Source organism: Orcinus orca, chromosome 1, assembly GCF_937001465.1.
Source record: "Orcinus orca chromosome 1, mOrcOrc1.1, whole genome shotgun sequence".
Lineage (NCBI taxonomy): Eukaryota > Metazoa > Chordata > Mammalia > Artiodactyla > Delphinidae > Orcinus > Orcinus orca.
The window spans coordinates 153,928,463-153,951,830 of NC_064559.1; the positions used below are offsets into that span (position 1 = coordinate 153,928,463).

Below are 23,368 nucleotides of genomic sequence, written 5' to 3' on the forward strand. Positions count from 1 at the left end.
GCCGAGCTGCCCACGGGGGATTTAAATCTCGCACCAGAAGAGGAAACGTGTGGGAAGCGGAGTAGGGGGAACCCACTAAAGAACATCAACCCCCAAACGACACGAGCCCCTGGCGGGACAGGTTGCCTTCCAGACCCGGGAGCGGGACACCAGCACCCGCCAGAGCTCGGAGCCCCGCACTGGCGGGCAAGAGGGAGTGGAAGAGCGGGAGGTAGGGAGGGAGGGAGGAAGCGCGAGAGGGAGGGAGGAAGAAAGGGAGGGAGGCGGCGTCATGTGATCCGCTTCCCTGCTCCTTTAAGCGTCCACAGGCGGCGGAGCGGCCACAATCACAGCTCCTGGCATTGGGGGAGCCCGAGCCGGCTGTGCCGGGGGAATCCGTGCGGGCGTCTTCCGTCCCGGTCCCATCCTCGCCGCGCTCCCGCACCCCTGAAGTTTTGCAGCGCCCAGAAAGGAGGCGAGGGAGAAGGGAGCGTGAGAGGAAAGGGAGCAAAAAGCACACCCTAAAACATTTATTTCAAGGAGAAAAGAAAAAGGGGGGCGCAAAAATGGCTGGGGCAATTATAGAAAACATGAGCACCAAGAAGCTGTGCATTGTTGGTGGGATTCTGCTCCTGTTCCAAATCATCGCCTTTCTGGTGGGAGGCTTGATTGGTAAGTGCGAGAGCTGCAAACTTTTCCCCCTTTCTCTCTTTTCGGGCCCCTTCCCTCTTTGCCTCTTCGGCTACTTGTTACAGTATCACTGCCTTGCTTCTATGATCTAATTAGTCCGGCTATTGTGCTTAAGAAAGCAGAGCTCCATGGGGCTCCGTGGGGCACAATCCAGTCTAGTGGCTAAGAGAAAAGGAGGGGGAAAAGTTTTGGCCTAGTTTCAGTATCCACTTGAAAGGAAGGAGGGGGGTAGCGGGGGTGGGAATCTTAAGCATGGCGACGGATCGCGCGAGGAAGCGCTGGGTTACAAAGTTGATTGCCGCTCCCCCCGCTTTTTCCCGCGTTCCCCCCCTTTTCCTCTCGCTTCCCTCCCAATCAGCTCCCGGAGGGCAACGTAATCGACTTTATTAGGAACAACTGAAGAGTCAGAGAACTGCGCCCGGCGCAAACCCAGAGAGCCCTGTTACAGGGCTGTGATCCCTGCATGTGTAAACGCTTTGGGTTGTCTCAGCTGGGGGCTGAGAGTTTGCATTTCGGGTCCTGACCTTCGTGCCCTCAGCTTCCTCGTCGCACTCCCATCCCACGCCCCGCCGTGGCCGTCCGCAAGGTCCGAGCCTTGGCCCGGAGCCTGGATGGGGTGAGGTAAGGTGGGAGAGAGTCCTTGGATGGCGCTGCGGGAAGTTGGAGAGGTCGGAGGGGAAAGGCGTATCGGAAAGGTGTTGCTTTTGGCCTCCCGCCCTCTCGCGAATCTCCCCTCCCCCACTTCTTAGAGCTCCGAGAGCCGGTGAGTCGGGAGCCCCGGGTCCTGCCTTGGCGCCTAGGAGGGCGGCCTGCGCCCCCGCCGCAGCCCCCCGCAGGTGACAGCTCCCCCCCCGGGAGACCTCCCCTGGCGTGCATCGCCCGGACCTCTCGAGCCAAACACGCTTCCGGGTGAAGAAGATGGTTTCACGGATCTTCCACTCAAAAATACTCCCTTCTTCTCGCCGTGTCTCCATCTCCATCCATCCTCCCGCCTCTCCGCACACTCGCTTTCCCCTTACCCTCGAGATTTAGGACGTCCCGGCGCAAACTTCAGCGCCAACTTCGCCACGGGTGCGAATGGGAGGCTTGGCTTCCGTATTTCGCAGATCTGTAAAACTTTGCGGAGTGGAGAGTCTACGGAGGGGCTTTCTGCGCGCGTCCCTCTTCCGGAGCCCGCGCGGCGCGGGTGTCGTCGTGGTCGTGAGAGCTGCACAGGCTTGGGCACCTCGAGTCCTGTGCCTGGCGTTTTGTCTCCAGACTTGGGTTTGATGGGAACAAATGAAAGGGAGTCTGGTTTTGTAAATCACCGTAACATCCAAGCTAATTGTTTAAACAAAGGAGAGTGGGTGAACCTTCACCAAGGAGAGAAATTTCTGGAGGAGATCGTGCCTTTCGCTGTGTGTGTATCCACAAAGCAGAAGGAGGTTCGGAGTTTTCCAAGCTCATATCCTCAATTTGGGTCAAACAGCTTAATCTTTTTATTCCTGGAACCCTCCCTCCCACCCCTCCCGTTAGGAGCTCCTGTTTAGCTACGTGCAATCTCCATGTTTCCCTGTATTGGATTTTTCGAGGCTCTTAATACATTCTCTACTGGGAGCTGAAGGCAGCCTTCTCTGTGCCCTCACGGTGATTATGCAGCGGTTACAATTACACCTCTTGTCTCCCTTGATGAGCAGTTGCAGTTAGATGCCATTGGATCTTGTGTGATTTCAGTGGCAGACCATAATTAAAATTTCTTGCACCTTGTGCTTTCAGAATTAAATTGGCCTATTATCCCTGTCTGACCTTCATCCTCTTTGAGGTTTTTGCACAAGCAGTGAACCATTACACATAGTTCCCTGGTATTTGTTGGTGTGTGTTTCTTTTTCTAAAGTTGATCTAGCCCGTTATCCACTGTTGTAGGTTTCTTAGGGCACTTCTGGAACTAGCATAATTTCTGGAATCTTAGTACTGTGGAGAAGGTCCAAGGGCACTGGTGAATGGCTGCTGGACATTGGAGTTTCCATAGGATCAGAACAGTTGTATGTTCAAAGAGGGGTTTGTTTGGAGTAAGTGGTGCCAAGGGTTGTTTTTCCCTGAGAACTTGATTAGTGACCGTATCTGATAACAATCTCAAAAAGTTAGTGATAGGTCTCGATTCCCCTCAGTAAATCAACTGATTTAATTCCATCTTTACTTGAAAAAGAAAACTATCTCTGTATAACACTTCTTGGGGGAAATTGTTGTGTACGTTGACCTCTTACCTCTCCTCCTTCCTCAGTTGCCAAGGCTGTGTCCCTAGTTCTGGCCTGAAGGCTGAAAAGATCAGATCCGTTTCACCGCAACACTTGAATAGTGGCTTAGCCTTTACCTCAACCAGTTATAGAGTAATTTTTTTTTCTGTTAAACAAATCTAAGAACTTAGGTATGCTATAAGACCCAAACATGGGAAATAAATATCAACAAAAGGTAAGTGATATGTTTTCCCTCCAAACTTCCCTAAACTGGAAAGCAGGTGAAACTAAGCAAAGGATGGAACTTCAAGAAAGTGAGTGGAATCAGTAGCTGAAGAAGAAGTGTGTAGGCTGGAAAGTCTAAGTCCAGAAACCTCCTCTTCCATGCTCCGCAGTGAGAAGAGAACTTCTTCACTGCTCAACCCTATTGATGCGTAGGAAGTCCGGTGTCTTGGGTGTGCAGTGTCTTTCTAATTCATCAGCAGAGGCCAAGTGAGAAAGTGAAATCTTCACTTTGAATTGGCCTCGGTATATAATGTTCCTTTTTGATCACTGTTGTCCTAGATGAAAGGAAACATGACAGCCTAGAAAGGGGAGGATCCGAATGGCAAAGCTCCTGATGGTAAGGGTGTAAGTACTCCACACACGCAGAGGCAAAACAAAAACAATCAACCACCACCCCCGAACAATAATGACAAACCATGCACCCAAGGTGACAGGCAGTTTTTCAGTTAACCAACAGGCTTCAGTCTCCTCATTGGTAGGTTGATGAGTTTGAGATTCCTTTCAGTTGTGAAATTGTATGAATTTTTCAGTGCTTAAGTTTTATGTGGCATTCAGGCTGGTGTTTGGTTGTAGCCTTCTAGAATTGATGGGGAAAAATTTAAACACTAGGTAAAAAGGAAATAAGAGGGATTGGGTTTTGGTTTAGTCAGCTTAAATCCTCCCCTGCTCCAACAGCCTTCTTAGAACCAAGGTTTTTTTTGTTTGTTTTTGTGCTTGTTTTGTTTGTTTGTTTTGTGCCAGGGTCTGTATACTGCTAAGCCTTTAATGGGATTTTTCAAGAAGTCTCTGGAAAGCAATATCTTATGTGGTAGAATTTGGGGTACTTAAGAATTCAATGAATTATGCCATGCTTTTGTAAAAACTTTGAGTCATTATAAAATCATGCATCTGATTGTTTTCTTATGTATTGAGAAGGTTTCTTAAGTGGCTAACTTATTTTGTATTTAGAATTCATTTAAAAATTTAAGAACCCCTGAAGGAAGAGAAAATATTTTTAGAGATATAGCTTAATCTTTAGCCTCCTTAAAAATAAGCCTGCAGAAAATTAAAAAAATAATTTTCCTTTGATTTCACGTTTGGTGAGTTTAGTTCATGGAGAAGCAGCTGCAGGGGTGGTGGAAGGGGGGAGGGGAAGGAGACCATGTGTGCTGAAACAACAGTGCAGCCGACTAAAAATCATGAACTTGATTCCCTGGCCTATTATGTGCAATTTGCTCAGCTTCAAATTAGTCATGTCTGGGAGATATAATGGTTGGAAAAGCAGGTCACCGTTCCCACCTGTTCTAAAACTGGTAAGAGTATAAAGATCAGGGTTGGATGAATAGAAAATTATTGCATTGTTTTAAGCATACCCGTAAATTAGAATATTCCAAACTTAAACCCAAATAAGTATCAACAAATTGCCCATTATTATTATTTTAGGAAGGATTGCTTTCTTTCAAAGGCTTAGTATGTTAGCAGCCTTTTCTTGTTTTTTATTGCTGAGAGTATTATATGTGTGTATACATGTATAATACACATACATATACACACGTATAATCAGTTTTCTCAATTTTAGCATGGACTTATCTACTGCTTTTCAATGATACAGCCGTATTATTGGGCTATTCTTGTTTGAATGGAAACTATGGATGGTTTTGATTGTGGTCCATTCATATGAAGAGTTTTTGTTTCTGCTACTATCACTTATTTGAAAGGGGCAGGATTTTAAGAAATTTAATAAAATTACAGTTATGCAGAGTATATAAGTGTTTGCTTCTTAATATATTAGGTTTTAAACTTGTGGTATTTATTACATTTTAACATATATTAATAATGCAGTACTTGGCAGTCCTGCAGTGTTTGGGTATCTGTTGAGAAAAGAACTAATGAACTTGCTTTTGGTTGATGTTACTCCACAGTTTTCTGTATTTGATTCTTATTTTGTAAAATTTCATATCTGACTAAACCATGTCATTTTTTTCTTTGTTAACTATCAGAGTATCTAATACGGTTCGTAGAAGTACTGTGCAACCTCAAAATTTCTTTTGTAAAGAGTGGGAAATTTTTTGTAATTGAAATTGCATTATTTGACTTTTAAAAAACTATCTAAGCCATCTACTTGGTTATTGCAACAAAGTCATGCTAGTGCTAACAGTCTCTAATCATGCTTTCATCTAATCATTCAGTACAGCCTGTCTAGGCTTCTTTTGGAACTTTCCCTTTTCCCTGTTCAAAGTGAGAAACATTTCCTTGAGATAATAGTGTGGCTTTGTAAGGTTTTCAAGTCCCCTGCCTGGAACCCAGATCTAGACTCAAAGCCTTTCCTAGCTAGTTGACATTTTGCAATAATGCAGCCTTAAAAAAATTTTTTTTTTTTAATCCATGTAGACTGAGGAAAGATTCTTACCTTATCTTCCTCATAAAGGTGTTTCTATGGAGATTTAGAATTTGGAATTGTGTGAAAGTCCTTAGCTTAGAGCTCATGTATGTTACCTACCTACTGTGCAAAATATTGATTAGAGCCTAATGTGTACCCAGCATAGTGCTACAATGCTGACTAGGACTTAGGAAAGAGGGGACTTGAAGCCTGAGTAACCTCGGGGAGCCAGAGGTAGAAAAGAGTCCCTCTTAATCCAAGTTCACTAGCTAAAGATTTCTTATGATCAGGTTTTTAATATCATGATAATTCTCACTCATTTACTGGGAATTTGAGAATATGTGAAATGAGAAGCCCTGTTAATTATGTCATCAAATAGTTATATTAGTATTTCATCTTAACATATTAATATAACAATATAAATAATACTAAACATGTGTTAAATATGTACTGTGTGCCAGACTTTGTTTAATTTGATTCACGCAAAGCCTTGCCACATTGGTACTGTTGTACCCATTTTACATATAAGTAAACTGAGGTACAGAAAGGTCTAGAAAAATTGCTCAAGATTACCTAGCTAGTCAGGGTCAAAACTCGGATTGGATTCCAGTCAGTCCAGAATTATCAACCATTAGGTGCTCCTGACCCCACTTCCCAAAGCCTTGCCTTCTAGGGCTGAATAGAAATGGTTTGAATGTAGACAGACATGATAAGTAACACTGTAAATGCAACTAATTTCTCATTTCTAACCAACAGGTAACATGTTAAAAGAAAAAGTATCAAATCTGATGATAAGTGAAATGGAGTCCAGCTGTACTTAATAAAGCAGAGCCTTGACCCAGCTAAGGGAGGACAACTTCTGAGAAGTCTATATATGCCAGTCCAACCAATTTCTTACAGGTTCTAACCAGTACCCATAATTCTATGAATAATCCAACTGGCTGAGCAGCCAAGTTCATTAGCCACAAAGTGTTTGAGTTCTGCTACCTTAAGGAAGATTACTCAATTTTATTTTCTCTAGTTAGTGGTTTTAACATATTTATACAGTTATATAAGTCTGGACTTTTTCAAAGGAAGAGGAGAGAAGAAATCAACTGAGGTTGGAGAGGTTTTTTAGAGAGTGTGGATTGGCAGTGAGAGCAGTTGAAAGAAGAGCCTCTTACTGAAAGTTGAAAATTCAGTTTCCCCAAAGGATAATTTTTGTTTATATACACACCCATGCATAATAATGAGGGCATTTCAAAACGGAGGCTTCCATGCTGACGCTGTGAATAGGTACATGTCCCATTGGAAAAAATGTTGACGGATTTTCTCTATTGAGAGATTTACTACCCTCGGTTTTGATAGAGACTCTAAGAGATGAAGGGAGACAGAGAGCATCAAGACGTGAAAAGATCATGTCTATTTCATTTGTCTTCTGTTTTCTCTGAGGTGTTGTAGCGGTGGCACAATAGAATAGACAAGTGTGCCAGATGTGTATGGTTCCCAGAAAAAGTGCCTGGATGGGGATGGGAGTGGAGAGGAGGAGCTTGAGGCACTGAAGTTCTCAAACTTGATGATGAAATGTTTTGCGTTTTTCCCTTTTCATAATAGGGCTAATCAAAAAGAATTGATAAATAACAGAAAAGAGCAATTCATATGTTTTAGTATACAGAAATCCTAAGGTTCTTTAGCCCTTTAGCACTACCTCTCCCTCCCCTCCATCCCTCCCACCCTACCATGTTCCACCCATAATTAAATTTTGTTGAGGAGTGAAAGCAATAATCAGAGTGTCATCTGACCAGTAGTGAGGGATTTGGCTAATTATGATTTGTTGCTGTTTTGAAGATTTATTGGGTGACTATGGAAAACATTTTACATGTATTGATTCACTTAATGAACATAACAACCTAGAGGAGCAGGTACTTTCTCCAGTTTTCAGATGAACGTGAGGCTCACTTAAGGAACTTTTCAGAGTTAACAGAGATGGTAAATAAGAGGGCTGGCATTCAAGCCCATGATCCTGAACTGAATCAAGCCATGCTCTCAAGTCTAATGCCACTCTCCTCCTATTGTTCCTTCAATTTCTATGGGAAACAAAGAGTCAAGTGTGATGAAACATTCTACACAGATTCAATAGAAGATGAAAGCTCAGACTAGCTTTTTCTGCTTCTACGCCTTTCCCAGACCACATACTCCCATCACTGCCTGGGTACTATTCACTGACCTAGTTACTTCCTATACAAATGATCCCAATTCCTAAAATATATTAACCTCCTTCACCAGCTATTGTAAGTGTTGGCCAGTGCTTGCAGGCCATGCTGAAGAGGGCTAAACCTGAGGAAATTACACCCCAGCTCCCCACCACCACCAAAAGAAATTATTACACACAGCAAAGAGTAACTGAGAGTTGTAATTGAAAACTTGTCAAAGAGTTGCTTCGACCTGAATGCCAGCTAGACTTAGTATACACAATAGGTCCTGAATATAGCTGTTAAATACAAGAGAGGGGAATGTGGGTGGGGAGAAGGGAGATAGGAGTAGAATGTGGATTCAGGAAAGGAAAATTAAGGCCCCTATAAACATATGAGAACGTCTCTTTGGGACATAACTTGTGCCTGGATTTCCAAAATCTACTTCCTATGTCACCCACTCCTCCCAAGCTGAGCTAGTGTTTCTCTCTACTTGCCTGTTTAAATCCTGGGCCTTCAAGTGCAATTTCTGCTCCCTCTTTTTCTTTTCTACTCTATTCTTTTAATATTCCCTGGTAAAGGGTGTTCTTTCTTCACTGGCCCACAGGAATTATAAGGCCTTCTTAATCTTCTAGTTAATTCCCTGGGTTAACTAAGAGGCTTTATCCATAAACACACATTTCTAAGAAAGCAGAAGAAATTGAAAGAAGATGCCAAGTTATTACATTTGTTTCGGCAAGGCATGATGATTTTTCTTTATGTAGAAGGTAACTGGTCTGTAAATGATTGGTTCAGTTTTTTTTTTTTCAAGCCCCAGATTAAGGAGGTTAAGCTCATGGGAGCTGGTTGGGGGCCAGTTATCTGCTGCTTTCAGTTTTGGACTGAGCCCCTCCCAGGGAGAGAGTGCTTGGTCTCAGGGCAGCATTGTGTAGTGGAGAGGAACTTGGCTGTAACTCTGCAGATGATCTGTGGTCTCCGTGATCGCAAATAAGTCACAAAAGCTCCTTGGTTCTCACCTTCAACTGTGCTGTGGGGCAGAGGCCTCCTATTTCATGGATGACTGTAGTGAGGAATCCACTATCACGAGGATAAGGCACCCTTTGGGTTTCTCATTGAGCCAGGCCCACCAGAGATCTGATTCCCAGAGGACATTTTGCTAAAACCATCTGCTTAACTTGTATCTGTTTCTCCTACTTTTCTTTCTCTGTACCTCTCTGCTCTTAGATCTGGAAGAATTTAGCCTTGATGTCATTTATTTTCTATTCTTTTTCTTTCTTGAGTCACCACCACTTTGTCAAACACCTCCAGATTCATGGATCTATTTAGGCAGAGGGAAGTGGATTGACCCAAAGCATTACTCATTTTGGGTTTGAAGGTGCCCAGAGAGGTCATCCTGCTTTCTAACATGAATTCCCATTATAACTGTATGTCTCAGAATGAGCCTTCCCCAAATGGTAGATATTAATATTGTTGCAGATAACTAGCTAAAAAGAATGTGAGTCTAAATCATTGTCCTAAAGCATGCACATTTTGTTCCAGGTTAACTACTTTTGCTTTATAGGCAATTTTAATAGAGCTTGGTTATGCCATTTTCTAAGTCTACAGCAGTTGGGACAATTTGCCACAGAAACTCACTGGCAGCAGAGAGATGTAGATGTGTGGTAGGTACCATGAGGACACAGGAAGAGAAAGGGAGCGTGCCCCGGGTTCTGGGGTCTCTGGATATAGGCAAGTCATTTCACACCTAGCAGTAGCACCCCTTCCCCCTCCGGTGGCATCATTACATTATAGGCTGGGGTATGTTAATTGATTCCACTCTAAAGCTTTGTGATCTTATCACTTGCCATGAGTGCAGCTTTTTGGATCCACTGTGTCTGTCCCCTTTGGTGGTATCTGGCCTGAATGGAAGCTGTGAAGCTTGTTGCTATTAAATTGTAAAGATGAAAGGGCCTTGGAGACCGTCTTGTCCTACCTCCGAGTCCCAAGAAAGGGAAGGGGCTCAGTTTACACAATTAGAGGCAGAGCCTTGGTTTAGGCTCAGGTTCTAATGCCAGTCAGCACTCCAAGCGTATATCTCTTTCTGCGTTTCAGCGTGAAGATCATCTGATTTCCGTCGTATAGTTAATGTGCAGAAAATTCCCAACTTGTGGTTCTTAAAGCTCTATTGACTTTCCTGTTACTTGAAAATAAAGTAGCAATAAACTTTACTGTCTTCTGCTTGCCTTTGTGTACTTAATGTTCTTAGCTAATTTCTGATGAAGCAATAGGATTATATGGAGTGTTAAGCTGTTCTATGTGGATTCTAAAGAATACCACATAATAATAAAAAACAAAAATAAAGCTAAATTTCTTCCTTGTTTGCTGAGCGGGCGGTACATCCCCTTTCTCCTGCTTGAGAAAATGTAAATTTAAAACTTAAAACTGTGCACTATGGTCCTTACCAATCCAACCAAAAGTGACATACATCCACATGTTTAAAGACTTCGTCAGTCTAAAGCTTCCTTGTCTAAACGTCTGTGACTAACTTTTGTGCTTTCAGGAGATGTTTGTGGCAGGCATAATTCTGAAGTTGTAGTGAGTTTAGGGGAAGTGACATGCCCTGTATTTTCTGGGTCTGTTTTACATACAGAAGAAACAACAAAGTTGCTCATCCTTTGTGTCTGCCATTTCTTCACTCTGAAGGTAATGGCAAGTAGAAAATTCAAATTGCCGAAACAGGGCTTAGAATGTTGAAGGCCTTATGCAGTTGTGTCTGACAAGCATATTTTTGTGATTTCAGAGCTGCCAATATTACAGGGTAGATTCTTCTACTTCTTTTATTTTTACTGAAACTAAGCAGAGTCACAAAGCACTGTTTTTCTGCGTCCTCTGATTTAGCTGTGATGAATTTTTTTTTCTTTTAATTCTCTCTTTAACATGCTTGCCTTCAGGTGATCCCAACCAAAAAGTTGGCATCCATATTTGTGAAACCCAGCCCTCTCTCAAGGCAGATCAAGCCTTTTTTCTGTTCCCTTTACTCCGGGTTCTTATATATTTTATCTGCTGTCATTTAGGTTAGAACTCACCTGAGAACGAAATGCCTCAAATGTAGAAAAGGCACATCCCCACATTCCTTTCTTTGCTCTGCTCTGTTGAGCTAGTTCTGGCTTGTGTGAAATGGGCTCTGAGTTCAGCCCCTGCGTGCCTGGGCAAAAGGAAGTTGTGGATAAGATTTTTACTGAGGCTTTGGAAAGAGACTGCACCAGGGGCCTTGCTGTCACTTAAAGAACACATCTGTACTTAGAAGGGATCAGCTTCTTCTGAATTGTGAGGTGGCAGTGGGTGAGGTGGGGAGGGGCTTGTGACAGGCAACTCCAGGGCCTTGGACATACATTCGGTCACCCAGTCTCCTAACTGTACAGCGTTTGCATATTCACGAGCCAGCCTGTGTTAAATCCTCGGCCGGCATCGTTCTTTGAACATGCCCAAATGGAACAGAGTTATGCTCTATGAGAATGTGGTGTTTCTGGATAATAGTTGATGAAAGAGAAAGAAACAGAATAATTTGTAGATGCCTAAGATTTTTAAACTTAAAGTATTCTAAGGTCCCCTATCAGTTAGCATCTTAGTTTTTTTCTAGAGATTGGGAGAATTCTCTCATGTCGCTTCTCTACCCCGCCTACCTGTTAAAAAAGACAAAGAGGGCTTCCCTGGTGGCGCAGTGGTTGAGAGTCCGCCTGCCGATGCAGGGGAAATGGGTTCGTGCCCCGGTCCGGGAAGATCCCACATGCCGCGGAGCGCCTGGGCCCGTGAGCCATGGCCGCTGAGCCTGCGCGTCCGGAGCCTGCGCGTCCGGAGCCTGTGCTCCGCAACGGGAGAGGCCACAGCAGTGAGAGGCCCGCGTACCGCAAAAAAAAAAAAAAAAAAAAAAGACAAAGAGAGAAAATATAGTTTGGGGGAGGGATGAGCAGTAGGCTTGGGATTTGAACAAAATCAGCACTAGTATATATTTGAGAAGACAACATTTCCAGGTCAGGATGTGGTTAGGTACTGATACCAGCTCTGTCCAGGGAAGCCGCCAACTCTGCATCTCACGTTAGAGTAACTCTCCCAGCTAAGCAGTGACGTTACAGGAATTTGGAAGTTGCCTTTAATGACTTGCGCTTCTTATAAGATTCCTAGGAAATTGTCACACTGCAAAACAACATGGTGTTGGCTCAGGGTTTTCCATATGATGTTTCTGTTCAAACGATAGACTTACTGATTTAAAGTGATCAGATTTTTAACTGCTGGCATGCGGTTTTTGGGTTGATCAATGGGTGTGATCCGGTTTGTTATCAAACTTGGACAAACCATTTACATTCTATGAGCCAGCCTCAGTTTCCTCGTCTGAACATAAGTTACCTGTGCGTATGTGCTAGATCCATCAATGTATGTGAGACATTTCCCTGAATTAGAAGTCGTCACTAATTAACTTTTTAAGGATTGTTTTGAGTCATCCCATGTCTAGTTAGGCTCATGGCAGCTTATTTCTGCCTCTTAGTGAATTACATAAAATTAGAAACCCAGCAACCCTGCTTCATAGCCTTCCCATTAAGCGTAATCCATGCAAGCCAGCAGTTCAAGAAGCATGTCATCCACACATTTGGTGAATTAGAGCAGTTAACTTACTTTTTGATCCAGTTAGTGATAGTTTTCACCAGGGTTTAATTTGAATCTTAAATTTTGCCTTTTAAAATGCTTGCCAGTATTCACCGCTCTTTATAGCATATATAGCCCAGGTAGCTTGGCTTTTAAATGAACACCACTCTATATGTGGAAGAGAGATTCCATCCATGCTTGCTGCATAGCAAATCCCAGTTGTTCTGTTTTACATTAGAAAATTGAAGTCATCATCCACTGGGAAATGTTTTTGCTTCTAGATATAATATAAAGGACAAAGACCTTTGAAAGTCAAGCTTCAAGGAAAGAAATGATCTTTTATAAAATATTAACTACTTCTGAAACCTTAGCTAGAGTTATCACACTGTATTATAAGGAATTATAAAGAAAAATAAAGTTAAAATATAATCCCTGTAAGACTATAAGCTACATGAGAGCAAGAATGGTCTAATGTGCTCATCTTTATCTCCAGTGGTTACCACAGGGTAGTGCAGTGTAGGTGTTCAGTAATACTTTTTGAAGAAATAGATAAATGCCTTGCATTATGGACCTGTTGCAGGGGTAGCTAAAATGCTTCAACTTTAAGGTCAGCCCTAAAATTTCTAACACTCTATTCTGGGCTATTCTTTTATAATTTAAATGAGGGCAGGTTTCTTATTACTTACTTGTACTTAAAAGATTATGTCACCTTCATGGTTTATATGATTAGATTTATAAAATTGTAAGTTTGAGGAGTTTTGGGAAGGGACCTTTTCTTGTTATGTTGTATAATAGAAACTAAAGCTCAGAGAAATTGCAATGAAAGAAGATTTGAACCAAGTTTCCTGACTGCTAGGGGAGTGTTTCATTACCTATGCCTAGTGTTACAGTGATTACTACTAGGTCTGATTTATGTATTCGGTCTTTATTTGGCCATAAAGGCAGCAAATTGACTGTGGTTATCCATACTAGCTGATAAAGTTTGCTGGGAAAAAGGAACACACCCTAGTACATGAATCTTGAATATTCAAATGGGAATGTGGAACCATAATGGAATTTTGTGATTTGTTATCTTTAAGAAGTAAGTGTGTTTCTTCTGCTCCCCGAGAGCTGTTTTTTAGGGGCTTCTTTAAGAAGCTCACATAATTTGCTTAATTTTCTATAAACTTTTAAAGATGGAAAATTCATCTTTCAGAGTTTCCCTTCTAAGAGTTTTGCAGATGTATTTATGGTTCTTGTTAGAGATCAGTAATGTATTTGTGATGTCAGCTTTTATAACTGCCCTTGACAAGAAAGCATAAGACATTCAAATAACCACCTCTGCATCCCATTGTGTTCAGCTTGTTGATCTGGTGGGTGGGAATGAATTCATCCACACATTCTTCCAGGTTCCTGAACTGTACTGAAACATGCTGTGTGGAATAGGTGCCTGCAGGCAAAGAGGAGCCTGGGCCTGCTGACTTTCCAGTGGAGCCAGGTGGAAAGGTGGGAACAGAGATTTAAGAAGCAGATGTACACTGAAAGGGAAGGAAGCAAAAACCAAGGAGAAAGCTACGCAAAAGCTGGACTTGGACTCTTCTTAGCCAGACTTTCCAGCTAGAGGTGGAAGCATTGGGGAGGGGACACAGAGCTGACACAAGAGTCAGGGGAGAGGAGGCGGTGGTGATGGAGAGAAAATGGGCTTGAAAGAGGCGACAGGAATTCCTCCTTGGCTGGGTCATCACATCATCATGCAGGCCTTCCCTCTAAAATAATGACGTGTGTGTGTGTGTGTGTGTGTGTGTGTGTGTGTACGCTATGAACCTATCCACTGCTCTAAAGGCTAGGTAAAACCACAGCGGAAATGGAAGTTTGCTATTCTAAATATAAGCAAGAGTGTTGCGTTCAGAAGGACTGGATAGAAATCCTGGCTCTACCCCTTGGTGGCTAGGTGGCCTTGAACAAATGATTTAAACTCAGAGCCAGAGTTTCCTCATCTACCTCTTGGGTAAAATGGGAGTGGTAGCGCTTGTGACATTGCTGTGAGGATTAAATGAAATAATCTGTGAAATGACAAGTATGTGTACAGTAACTTGCAAATTGTAACCACATAGAATATGCTACATGTTATTTTATTATTAGTCTTATTCTTTTAACCCAAGAATGATTTCCCAGTGTTAAATCACCCAGAGGCCTTTGGGAGCTGACATAAAAGGTTTTCTGCCTGCTCCGACCCTGGACACAATGGTTCAGGGAGATGTAGGTGGCTCTAGAGTTGGGTTTAGATTTCTTGTGTGAAATTATAATCTAGTGACTATAAACATGCATTTTTGTCCCCTCCTAATCTTATGTGTTTTTAAGCAAGAACACAATGATATTAAAGGAATTAAAAGCAAAGAAAAAAATCCTCCTAAAATGCACCATTTTAATACAATTCTGTGTTAATTTTTTATTTTTTCACACTTCTGTGACTATTTCCAATTTTATATAAAAGAAATGTAAAAGCCTAGTTAGCAGAGGCTCAGACGTTTATTGTTTATGCCTCTACCAATTATGTGTTTTCTTTGGAAATTCAGCAGTCAGTTCCTCCTCTCCTTCTAAAACTCTTCTCTCATACTTAACTCAAGATTGCTTGTTGAACCATTGAACCATGGGAAATTCATTTTCAAAATCTGCTTAATTGCTGTGAGACTTTTAATTTGTTCTGGATGATGGTGCTAATGTCTGGGAACTGGGACCGAAGCCCTCCAAAGTTGTTAATTCAATCAGCCACTGTGCCCTTGCCATGCCTAATGAAGGGAGGGGGGTATCCAGACCCCTCTCACAAAGAGGCTGGGTCCCTCCTGACCACCTCGTCAAAGATGAATAAGAGGGACCCCACAGTTAGGTCGAACACTTGGGGCAAATTACCAGGGTGTCAGTCCACATTATCCAAAGCCCTGGGTTGTGCTTTCCCAAATAATTATTCAGTTGGTTTTATGTAGGAGCCCAGAGTTTTAAGGCATGGTTTTTGTGTGCATGTGTTCACACCTGCTAATCTGCAAAATTCTTTAATCACCAGCGTCTATTTGGCTGTGTCTGCAATCTGTAAGATCATAAACATCACCCCCAGACTATTGATATTCCTGTTAACCACTGAAGTTTTCCATGGCGAGACTGGTGAAAGCTTGCTCTGTCCTCATGATAAATTAGCTTGTTTATTCCTCTTCTGCTTATTTCTATCCTGCTGTTGGTTAGTGTAATGAAGCAGAAGTCCATTGTGTATGTTCATTGGGTAGCGATCCTCTGGCACCAAAGGGGGTAATTGAGTAGAAAGGCAGAATGCTGTTGGTGCATGGGAGAAGTTAACACCACATGAGGTCACCAGGCTTCAAGCTTTAATCAATGTGGACACAATGCAATTGAGATTTTGAAAAGGGTTTGTTTATAGTGTGAGAGTAAGGGTCAGTAGTTAATTTGAAATGCTGTAGGTGTGTTTTCCTTGAACCAAGAAGGTACAGAGCATGTGTCATAGAGGATTGTAAATATCCTCAAGGGAGGGATGTAATCGGGGTGGAGGCTTAAAAAGAAGGGAATTTAAGAACTTCAGTGTGCTTATTATTGACCCATCCATGTTTCATTTAAACTTTTACCATTCTTCACAATGGGAAAAAGACTGTAGGAAAAAACCCTATAAAAGTCCATAGTACAGAGGCACAGCCCTACCAAGAAACAACTTTCTTGGTTTTTTTAAAGCAATGCTTTCCTTTGGGAAGATATTTGGAGTGCTATAAAATATTGCACTAAGAGTACTTAGTAGTACTAATATTACTCTTAGTATTAGCTGCTAATTCTCAAAGAATTCCCACTCTCAAAAGTTTACATCTTTTAGGATTTTTAATTGCCGTGGCTTGAATGAGATAATATGAAAACCCTTAACCCCTCTACTCATTTATGCTGCTGCCTCTTTCCATTTCAGGCTCCAGTCTAAACCAGGCATGTCTGTCTGCTTTTTGGATTATCTTTGACATATCTCCCCATTATTTAATTACCTAACTTTCAACAGCTAGAAACACCATGCTTTTATAATCACTATTCCAATTTGAAAGTAGAGAGGGCCCTATCCTTTTGTTGCAGGGAAACTCTGCAGACCAACGTCTGGTTTTCAGAAATGACTACAGGAAAAGAACGTGAAGGCTAGGCAGAGCCAAAGACTAGACATAGACTCAGAGATGCTTTGTTAAGTGCATGTTAAACCTAGGTGATGACTTCATACTCCTAATACCTCATATTTGTATAGTGCTTTTATCCTTCTTCAAAGCACATTCATAGAAATGATCTCATTTGATCTTAATAACAGCATTCTGAGACAGGTCAGTCCACCAGGAATATTCACATTTTAAAGTTATGGAAACAGAAATGGAGAATAGCTGTGTTTGTGGTTAATTTTGTTTGAGAAGGGTTGATTTGGTAAGATTTATTTGTGGTGGAGTTACTCTGAGGATTTGAAGATTAATTGCTACTTGATGATATAGGATAAAGTGTTGTAAAAAGCTTAGTTTTTTAATATAGAGAATTACTTCTTACAGAAGTTGCTGTATATTAACCAAACATTACTTTCTGAGCTATCTTCTAGGACAAGTACACGTTACCTGTGGTCCATCATGTTTAATTTCCCCATGTAACACACAGCTGCTCCCTTAAACAATTGTTAAGCAAACATGTCAAAAATATCTCTTTGAAGGAACAACAAATTTTAGCCTGTTGAAGGTGTCCAGATATTTTGACCTTTCCCTGGGCAGATCTGGGTCTTTAGAACCCTATGGAAAATCTTAAAGAAGGAACCAGGGAGCACCTAGAGATGAGAGTGAAATTAATTTCGTAATTTTAGCTAGTAAATGGCGCTGTGGTATGGTCACCCACTTAGTAACTCTTCCATGGTATGCCTTTCTCCCTTAAAGTCATGCCAACAAATACGCATTGAAAAGCCATTTTTGGTGTTGGTATGATAGCCCATAGAATGGATTACCATAATTAGTTTACCTAATCTCCTACTGTTGGACGTTGATGTTATTTCCAGTTTGGGGGCTATATAATAGCACTACTGGGAAAACCTCCCTTGTAGTTAAATTTTTATTCATGCCCTTAATTATTTTCTTAGCAATTTCACTTCTGTGAATTTATCTGAGGTCAAAAATCATGCCCATTTTTAAAGATTTTGATAATCTCCATCTCGCCCTTCGAGATCAATGATAACCTCACATATACCTCATAAGTCAATCCTGGGAGTGTCCATATCCCTGCATCTTGGCCTGGGCCCTGGGCATTAATTTTATTTTTAAAAATTTTGCTAATGTGCCAAGAATATTTTTTTCTTTTAATTTACATTTCTTTGATTACTGGTGAGGGTGAACCTATTTTCATATGCTTATTGGCTACTTATACTCTTTTGTGACTTGCCTGGTTGTTTCCTTCCTTTATATACTATTTTCAAAGTTGATCATCCTTGTAATACAACTTGTTAGAGATTAGGGAAAAAGGGAAGAGTTACGGAGGAGGATGGTTCAGCCTAATTCTGTTGATAGCAGGATCCTGCATTTCCTTTGTGGTACCTCCCCTTTCCCACTCTCAGACCATGAGCTTTAGGAGAATCTTCATCTCTGACTCCAGTTATGGACATGTGACCAAGCCACAGGGGACGCATGGCTCAATTTAGTCTAATCAGAATGAAGTCAGAGATTTGTTGTGGAAGCTACCAGGAAGAGATGTCCTCTCTGTTTATTACTGAACTGAACCCAGATAATATGAGCCTGGAACTGCTGGAGCCCTTCCAATGAAGTCTGAAAATGAAACTAGTAAAATATGATAGAATTCAGTGACCGTAGAGAGATGAGATCTGTTGATATAATTTGATTTCTCAAAACAACCACTATCTAAAGACCATGCTGTCTCTGGACATTTTTCATCTTCACCTTGCTAACTGATTAATTTAATTTTTGCTCAAGCAGCTTTGTGCAGGGTTTCCTTTCTTTTGCAACCAAAAGACCCCAGACTGATTTACTTACTATGCCTTTGGTTTAAAGATAGGTCAATGGAGACTGCTGCTATATCGTAGAAGGTGTATTTGGAGAGTTTGCTCATGTTAGGTCTTTGGTAACAATTAAAAAATAAAATTAGGTATGGAACCAACTTCTGTTAGGCACAGCTCTTCCAACTATAGCAATAGTTGAAATGGTGTGTGTGTGTGTGTGTGTTTGTGTGTGTGTGTGTGTTGTGTCACGGTTGGAGCACCAACTGGCTGGTGAAGATCATTAGTGACAATTCTTGGAACTTGGCCAGGCTGTTGGCTTTGAAGCAAAGCTCATTGCAACATGTACTCCTGCTGAGCTAGATGTGTGTGTGAAATGGATGGCAAGAGGATGTCCCAGCAGCTAAAATGAGGTTCTTGATGGTATCACAGGAGAAGCTTAATGACTGCCCAAGCAGGCTAGTATTTGGGGGGATGGTTGGGAAACTTGAGTAGGTATTATGGTGACTCGAGGTTTCTTTGGGGCATCCAGAAATCTGTGAGGCAGAACAAAGGATGAGCTGGCACATGTTACTACGATCCCTGAGCTGGGTTAGTCATGGGCTACAGAAGGAATGCACACATGGATCATGCCTTTGGGCAACTTAACTTTGATTAGAGAGATAAGAGTGATAAAATAAGACAGTCTGTTGTCAAGGTCAAAGTGGGTGAAATGGACTAAGTGCTCTAAGTATTTTTTAGATCAGATATAAAGATTTTTTTGAAGAATTAGGGAGTTTGACCTGGGCCTTTGCAGTGTGGGTGGTCATTGGAAGCACAATTTGATGTACATAATTCAAGACAAGATTCACGTCATTCAGGACACTGAATTAAGAGCAAGCTTAATAGAAAAAGCTATGAGTAGAGTATCAGGAGATCTGGCTCTAGCCCCATTTGCCTCCTTAGACATATCATTTAATCTCTCATGCTTCTTCTTGCCTTTGATTATTTGCTGAGTAGACCTGGTAATGCTTTCCCTTGGCAAATAAAGACAGAGGCATGTCCTTCTCAAAGCCAAATACGTTGGCTTTTTCCACCCATTTCTTTTCTTTTTTAAAAGGCATTAAAGTAAGTCCTCAGAGTCTTTAGGTTACTGGCAGATTAGAAGTTTGTTTAGATGGTGATTAAGGTATATCTTAGAACTTTGCTAAATTCTGGGGAACATACAGAGGCAGAAATCATGATAATCTGCTCATCTGTCATGTCATGGAAAGAAAGCGTGAAGTTAATGAGTTGAGATCTCAGGGAACCTATTTCTCACCAGCTATGAGACTAGGTTTGCTTTTAGTATCTTGTCTGTACCCTACCATAGATCTGTAAATCGGTAAATAAGAGGATGTGTATGAAGGCAAGGCACTTATCTTTTGTAATGTACCAAAGACAAACGAGGTGGCACCGTTTTAGTTGAGTAGACAGGCAGGACATACATTAAAATATCATTAATAAAACAGAGCACGGTGTGGTAAAAATATTAGGTAGTATTAATTGAGCACTTACTATGTGCTAGGCAATGTGCTAAGTGTTTTATATGCATTATGCTGGCCCACTAACATGGTTGAGCTGGAACTAGAATCTTTGTTTCACTTGCTGTTTTCATGTTTAAAGGTCTAGAGAGACTGAATGATCCTTAAAGCACTGCTTTGGACTTCTTTAACTCGATAATTGTATTTTCTTTAAAAACTGTAAGTTCGAAAAGCAGTGGAGTTTTGGGGACAAAACCTGGGGGTGGTTGTAAATTGACCAGAAGGTTTACAAATACCCATAAGGACGGGCATTGTGTTAGACACTGTGGGCAAATCCATTCAGCCTAGGGCCTTCCGTCTGTATTTCCCTTTGTGAACTCTTTTGCTGAATGTCCCGTCATCCTTTGTGAGGTGAGGTCCTGTTCATCCTGTCTGCTTTCACGACATAAATGTTTTAGGAACTCTCCACAGACTGGCTGGATTGTCTCTTTGGGCTATGAACAGATTGTGTGGGTGATGAGACAAGTAGGAAAAGACTCAGCAATCAAAAAAGGGGGGTGGAAATCTCTTTCTCTGGCTCTCAGAATGGAGCTTGGACACAAAGGGAACTTCGTTAATCATGCCTCCTTTGTAATCAGAATGGTGGAGGCATTTTTTTTAAACCACTATTATTTTGTCCTTTGTCTCGTCTGAGTGAAACCAATTGTTAATAGCTAATCGAGGGGTTAAAAATTTCCCAGACATGGCCAGGCAGAATCAACTTCACTTGATAAAGTAGTGGGTTGATTCTGGTTGGAACACCAAGTCAGGTGTGGTGACAGGCTTCTTGCAGACATGGTGCTGGTCTGATAGGATACCCTTGTCCAAGATCTACATGGTGGCAGCTTTGTGCTTAGTTGTTGAAGATTTCATGCATGTGTGAGAAATGGGGAAGAGATAGGTAAGACTTGGGGGTTTTGGTGAGTTAGGATTCAGTCACTTTGTAGTACTAAGTCCCTAAAACAAGCACTGAGTGGACAACTCCAAACATCTCAATTTACTGAGCAACTTGGACAGCTTACTTGTTTAATCTTTCTGTAGTTGCTTTCTTAGAAATCAAAGGAGGATAATAATCTTTGGTACCCACTTAATGGGTGTAAAATAATGAGAATGTAAATGCTTTGAGTGCCCTGGAGATGAAGAGATAGGGAAAATTCTCTTAATGTATTATTCATATATAATACGGTAAGATGAATCAGTATGGTTTTTTTTTTTGAAAACCTGTTATTATTTTAGCACCTCCTCCCTTTTACAAGGGAGGTTGTGTGCCTTAGCAGAAGTTGACTTTGTCATAATTTTATTTGCCAAGACAGGTCCAGCAAATTTACAACGTGGTGGGTTTTCCAAGAGGAAAGGTTGAGGTTAGCCCTGTCCTATCCATTCCCTGAATCTGGTGGTGAGTTGTTTTATAATGAATTGTTGGTTGAGGGCAAGTCGAGGATAGTGAAACCAAAGGCAATATCAGTGTTTAGAAGAAAGCTGTCAACTGTTATTCTAGCTATTCCTTACCTGGATGTTTGTCTATTTTCTTTAAAAAACTGAATGGATTTTTAAAATCAGATAGTGAGAGCTGGCTGTAAATTCCAAGAAAGAGGCATCACAGTGTTATTAGGGTTGGAAGACAAAAGAAAGAGCTGCTTGATTCTTGGTCCTTTTTTAAAAACCCTACTGCCCTACCCCTTCATCTATTCAGAAGAGAAAAACATCCCCCACAAGGTCTTCCCCTCTCATCTGGTACGACCTAAATGATATTTTCTTCCCAGGCAAGATGGGAGTCTACCTCTCCTATTATGGCAATGAACTAATGCTGGTGCTTTTTGCCCAATGGAGATCCCCACCTTTCCCACCCTCCATTTGTCTGTTTTCAGCAGGAATCCACAATTTCCCAATTCTTTAGAGAAACGGAGATTCTTGTTTTGTAAGGGGCCTGGGAATTTGTCTAGTCTAACCTCACCCACACTGGGGTCTCCCCAACACAGACGACCTCCCTGGCAGCATTTTTTCCATTCCAGTGACGGTTGCTCAGTAGACAATTAAAATTGTTTAATTTTTCAATCTAGTTGAAACACTGTGATGGTTAAGTGTTCTTTCTTATAATTCAATGGAAAACTGGTTTCCATTACCACATTGTATTTTCCACTCATGAATCCTGGACTTTCCTTTTGGAATAATCTAGAATATGTGCTGCTTCCCTTTTGTTAGATGGTGGCCTTTCAAATAATTGAAGATGACTATCATTTCTCTCTGACTTTCCCTTTTCCAGGTGAAAACACCGTTGTCTGGTAAGATTCCTTACCAGAATCTTGCTGTCCCAGTCTGGTGATTGTATTCCCAGTCAAGATTAAGTTTACCTCTGCTACCATGGCAACCAGCTACTGCTTGTTGTTTCTGCTTAGAGGAAACCACCATTTTCCTGTCTTCAGTAGAAAATCCATAATTCAAAAATCAACTTGTTAGTGTCCTTAGAACAAATACGCCTCTATTACTGGTGATCAGCTTAGTTCAGAGAGCACCGAGTTCTACAACAGTCTATGTGCTGGCCTCCCCATTTTAACTCATGTAACTCACGCCAAATGTACTTCGCATACATGTCTGCACTGGTTTTTCTCATTAGGAGAAATAGTGTGACCTGAGACAGAGAGAGACTCTGGACTCAGATGGATTTAGGTTCAAACCCCAGCTCAACCCTTTATTGGCTGTGACCTTGGTTGAGTTATTTACATTTTCAGAGCCTCATTTTACTCATCTCTAAATGGAGATAATGATATCTACCACTTACTGCTGTATAAGAATGAAAATCAATCCAGTTAAATCCCCTAGCCTACTTCCTGGCACATATGAAATACCCAGCGATTGGTAGCTGTTACAATCATTTACAATTTATAGATGACAACCTGATGCCCTTTGCAGCCAGTCCAGCATGCAGGCAACTGTGATGGTTATGGATTATTCAGAGCCTGGAATCCCCGTAGTTGCAAATTCTGAAAAGGGAGTGTCGCAAATTGGCTTAGTGGGGTATGAATTTTTCTCCGAAGCCCGAGTGATTGGGATAAAGCCGGGGTTCTCAACCAGGAGTGATTTTGCGCCCCAGGGGATATTTGGCAATGTCTAGAGACATTTTTGATTTGCACTACATTCGGGAGGAGGAGAGAAGATGCTCCTGGCAACTAGTGAACAGAAGCCAGGGCTGCTGCCAGATACCCTGTTGTGCCCAGAAGAGCCTCCACATTTATCCAGCCCCAAATGTCAACAGTGCCGGGGATGAGAAACCCTGGGGTAGAGGGATGGCTGCAGTGTAGCCAGGAGTATTAAGAGGGAATAGGCATGTGCAGCTGTCTGATTGTAAAGAGCCCAGGCTTTGAACAAAATATTAAAATAAAATGATGATGAGATAGTGTAGGTGTAGCTCTAGCCTCGTATGGTCAGCCCCATAATCCTAGCTTGCCTTTCTAAAATGTCAATCCTGTCCATCTTCCCAGTGTCATGTGCTGATTAAATAAGTCCTGCCAAAGGTTTGGATGACT

The 23,368-nt window shown here is 41.7% G+C and overlaps 1 protein-coding gene across 4 annotated transcripts in view; it reads left to right on the forward strand.

Moving 5' to 3' along the window:
- The first annotated feature begins 267 nt into the window (after nt 1–267).
- WLS (Wnt ligand secretion mediator) overlaps nt 268–23,368 on the forward strand; it is a 107,053-nt gene continuing 83,952 nt past the window's right edge. For 2 of the 4 annotated variants that reach the window (XM_033407496.2, XM_004280751.4), the window contains exon 1: nt 299–651. In XM_033407496.2, the coding sequence (XP_033263387.1) occupies nt 546–651 (106 nt within the window). In that variant the 5' untranslated portion in view covers nt 299–545. Of the gene's footprint in view, nt 652–23,368 lie in introns of all 4 variants that reach the window. The other 2 variants (XM_004280750.3, XM_033407495.2) reach the window with 2 other exon arrangements.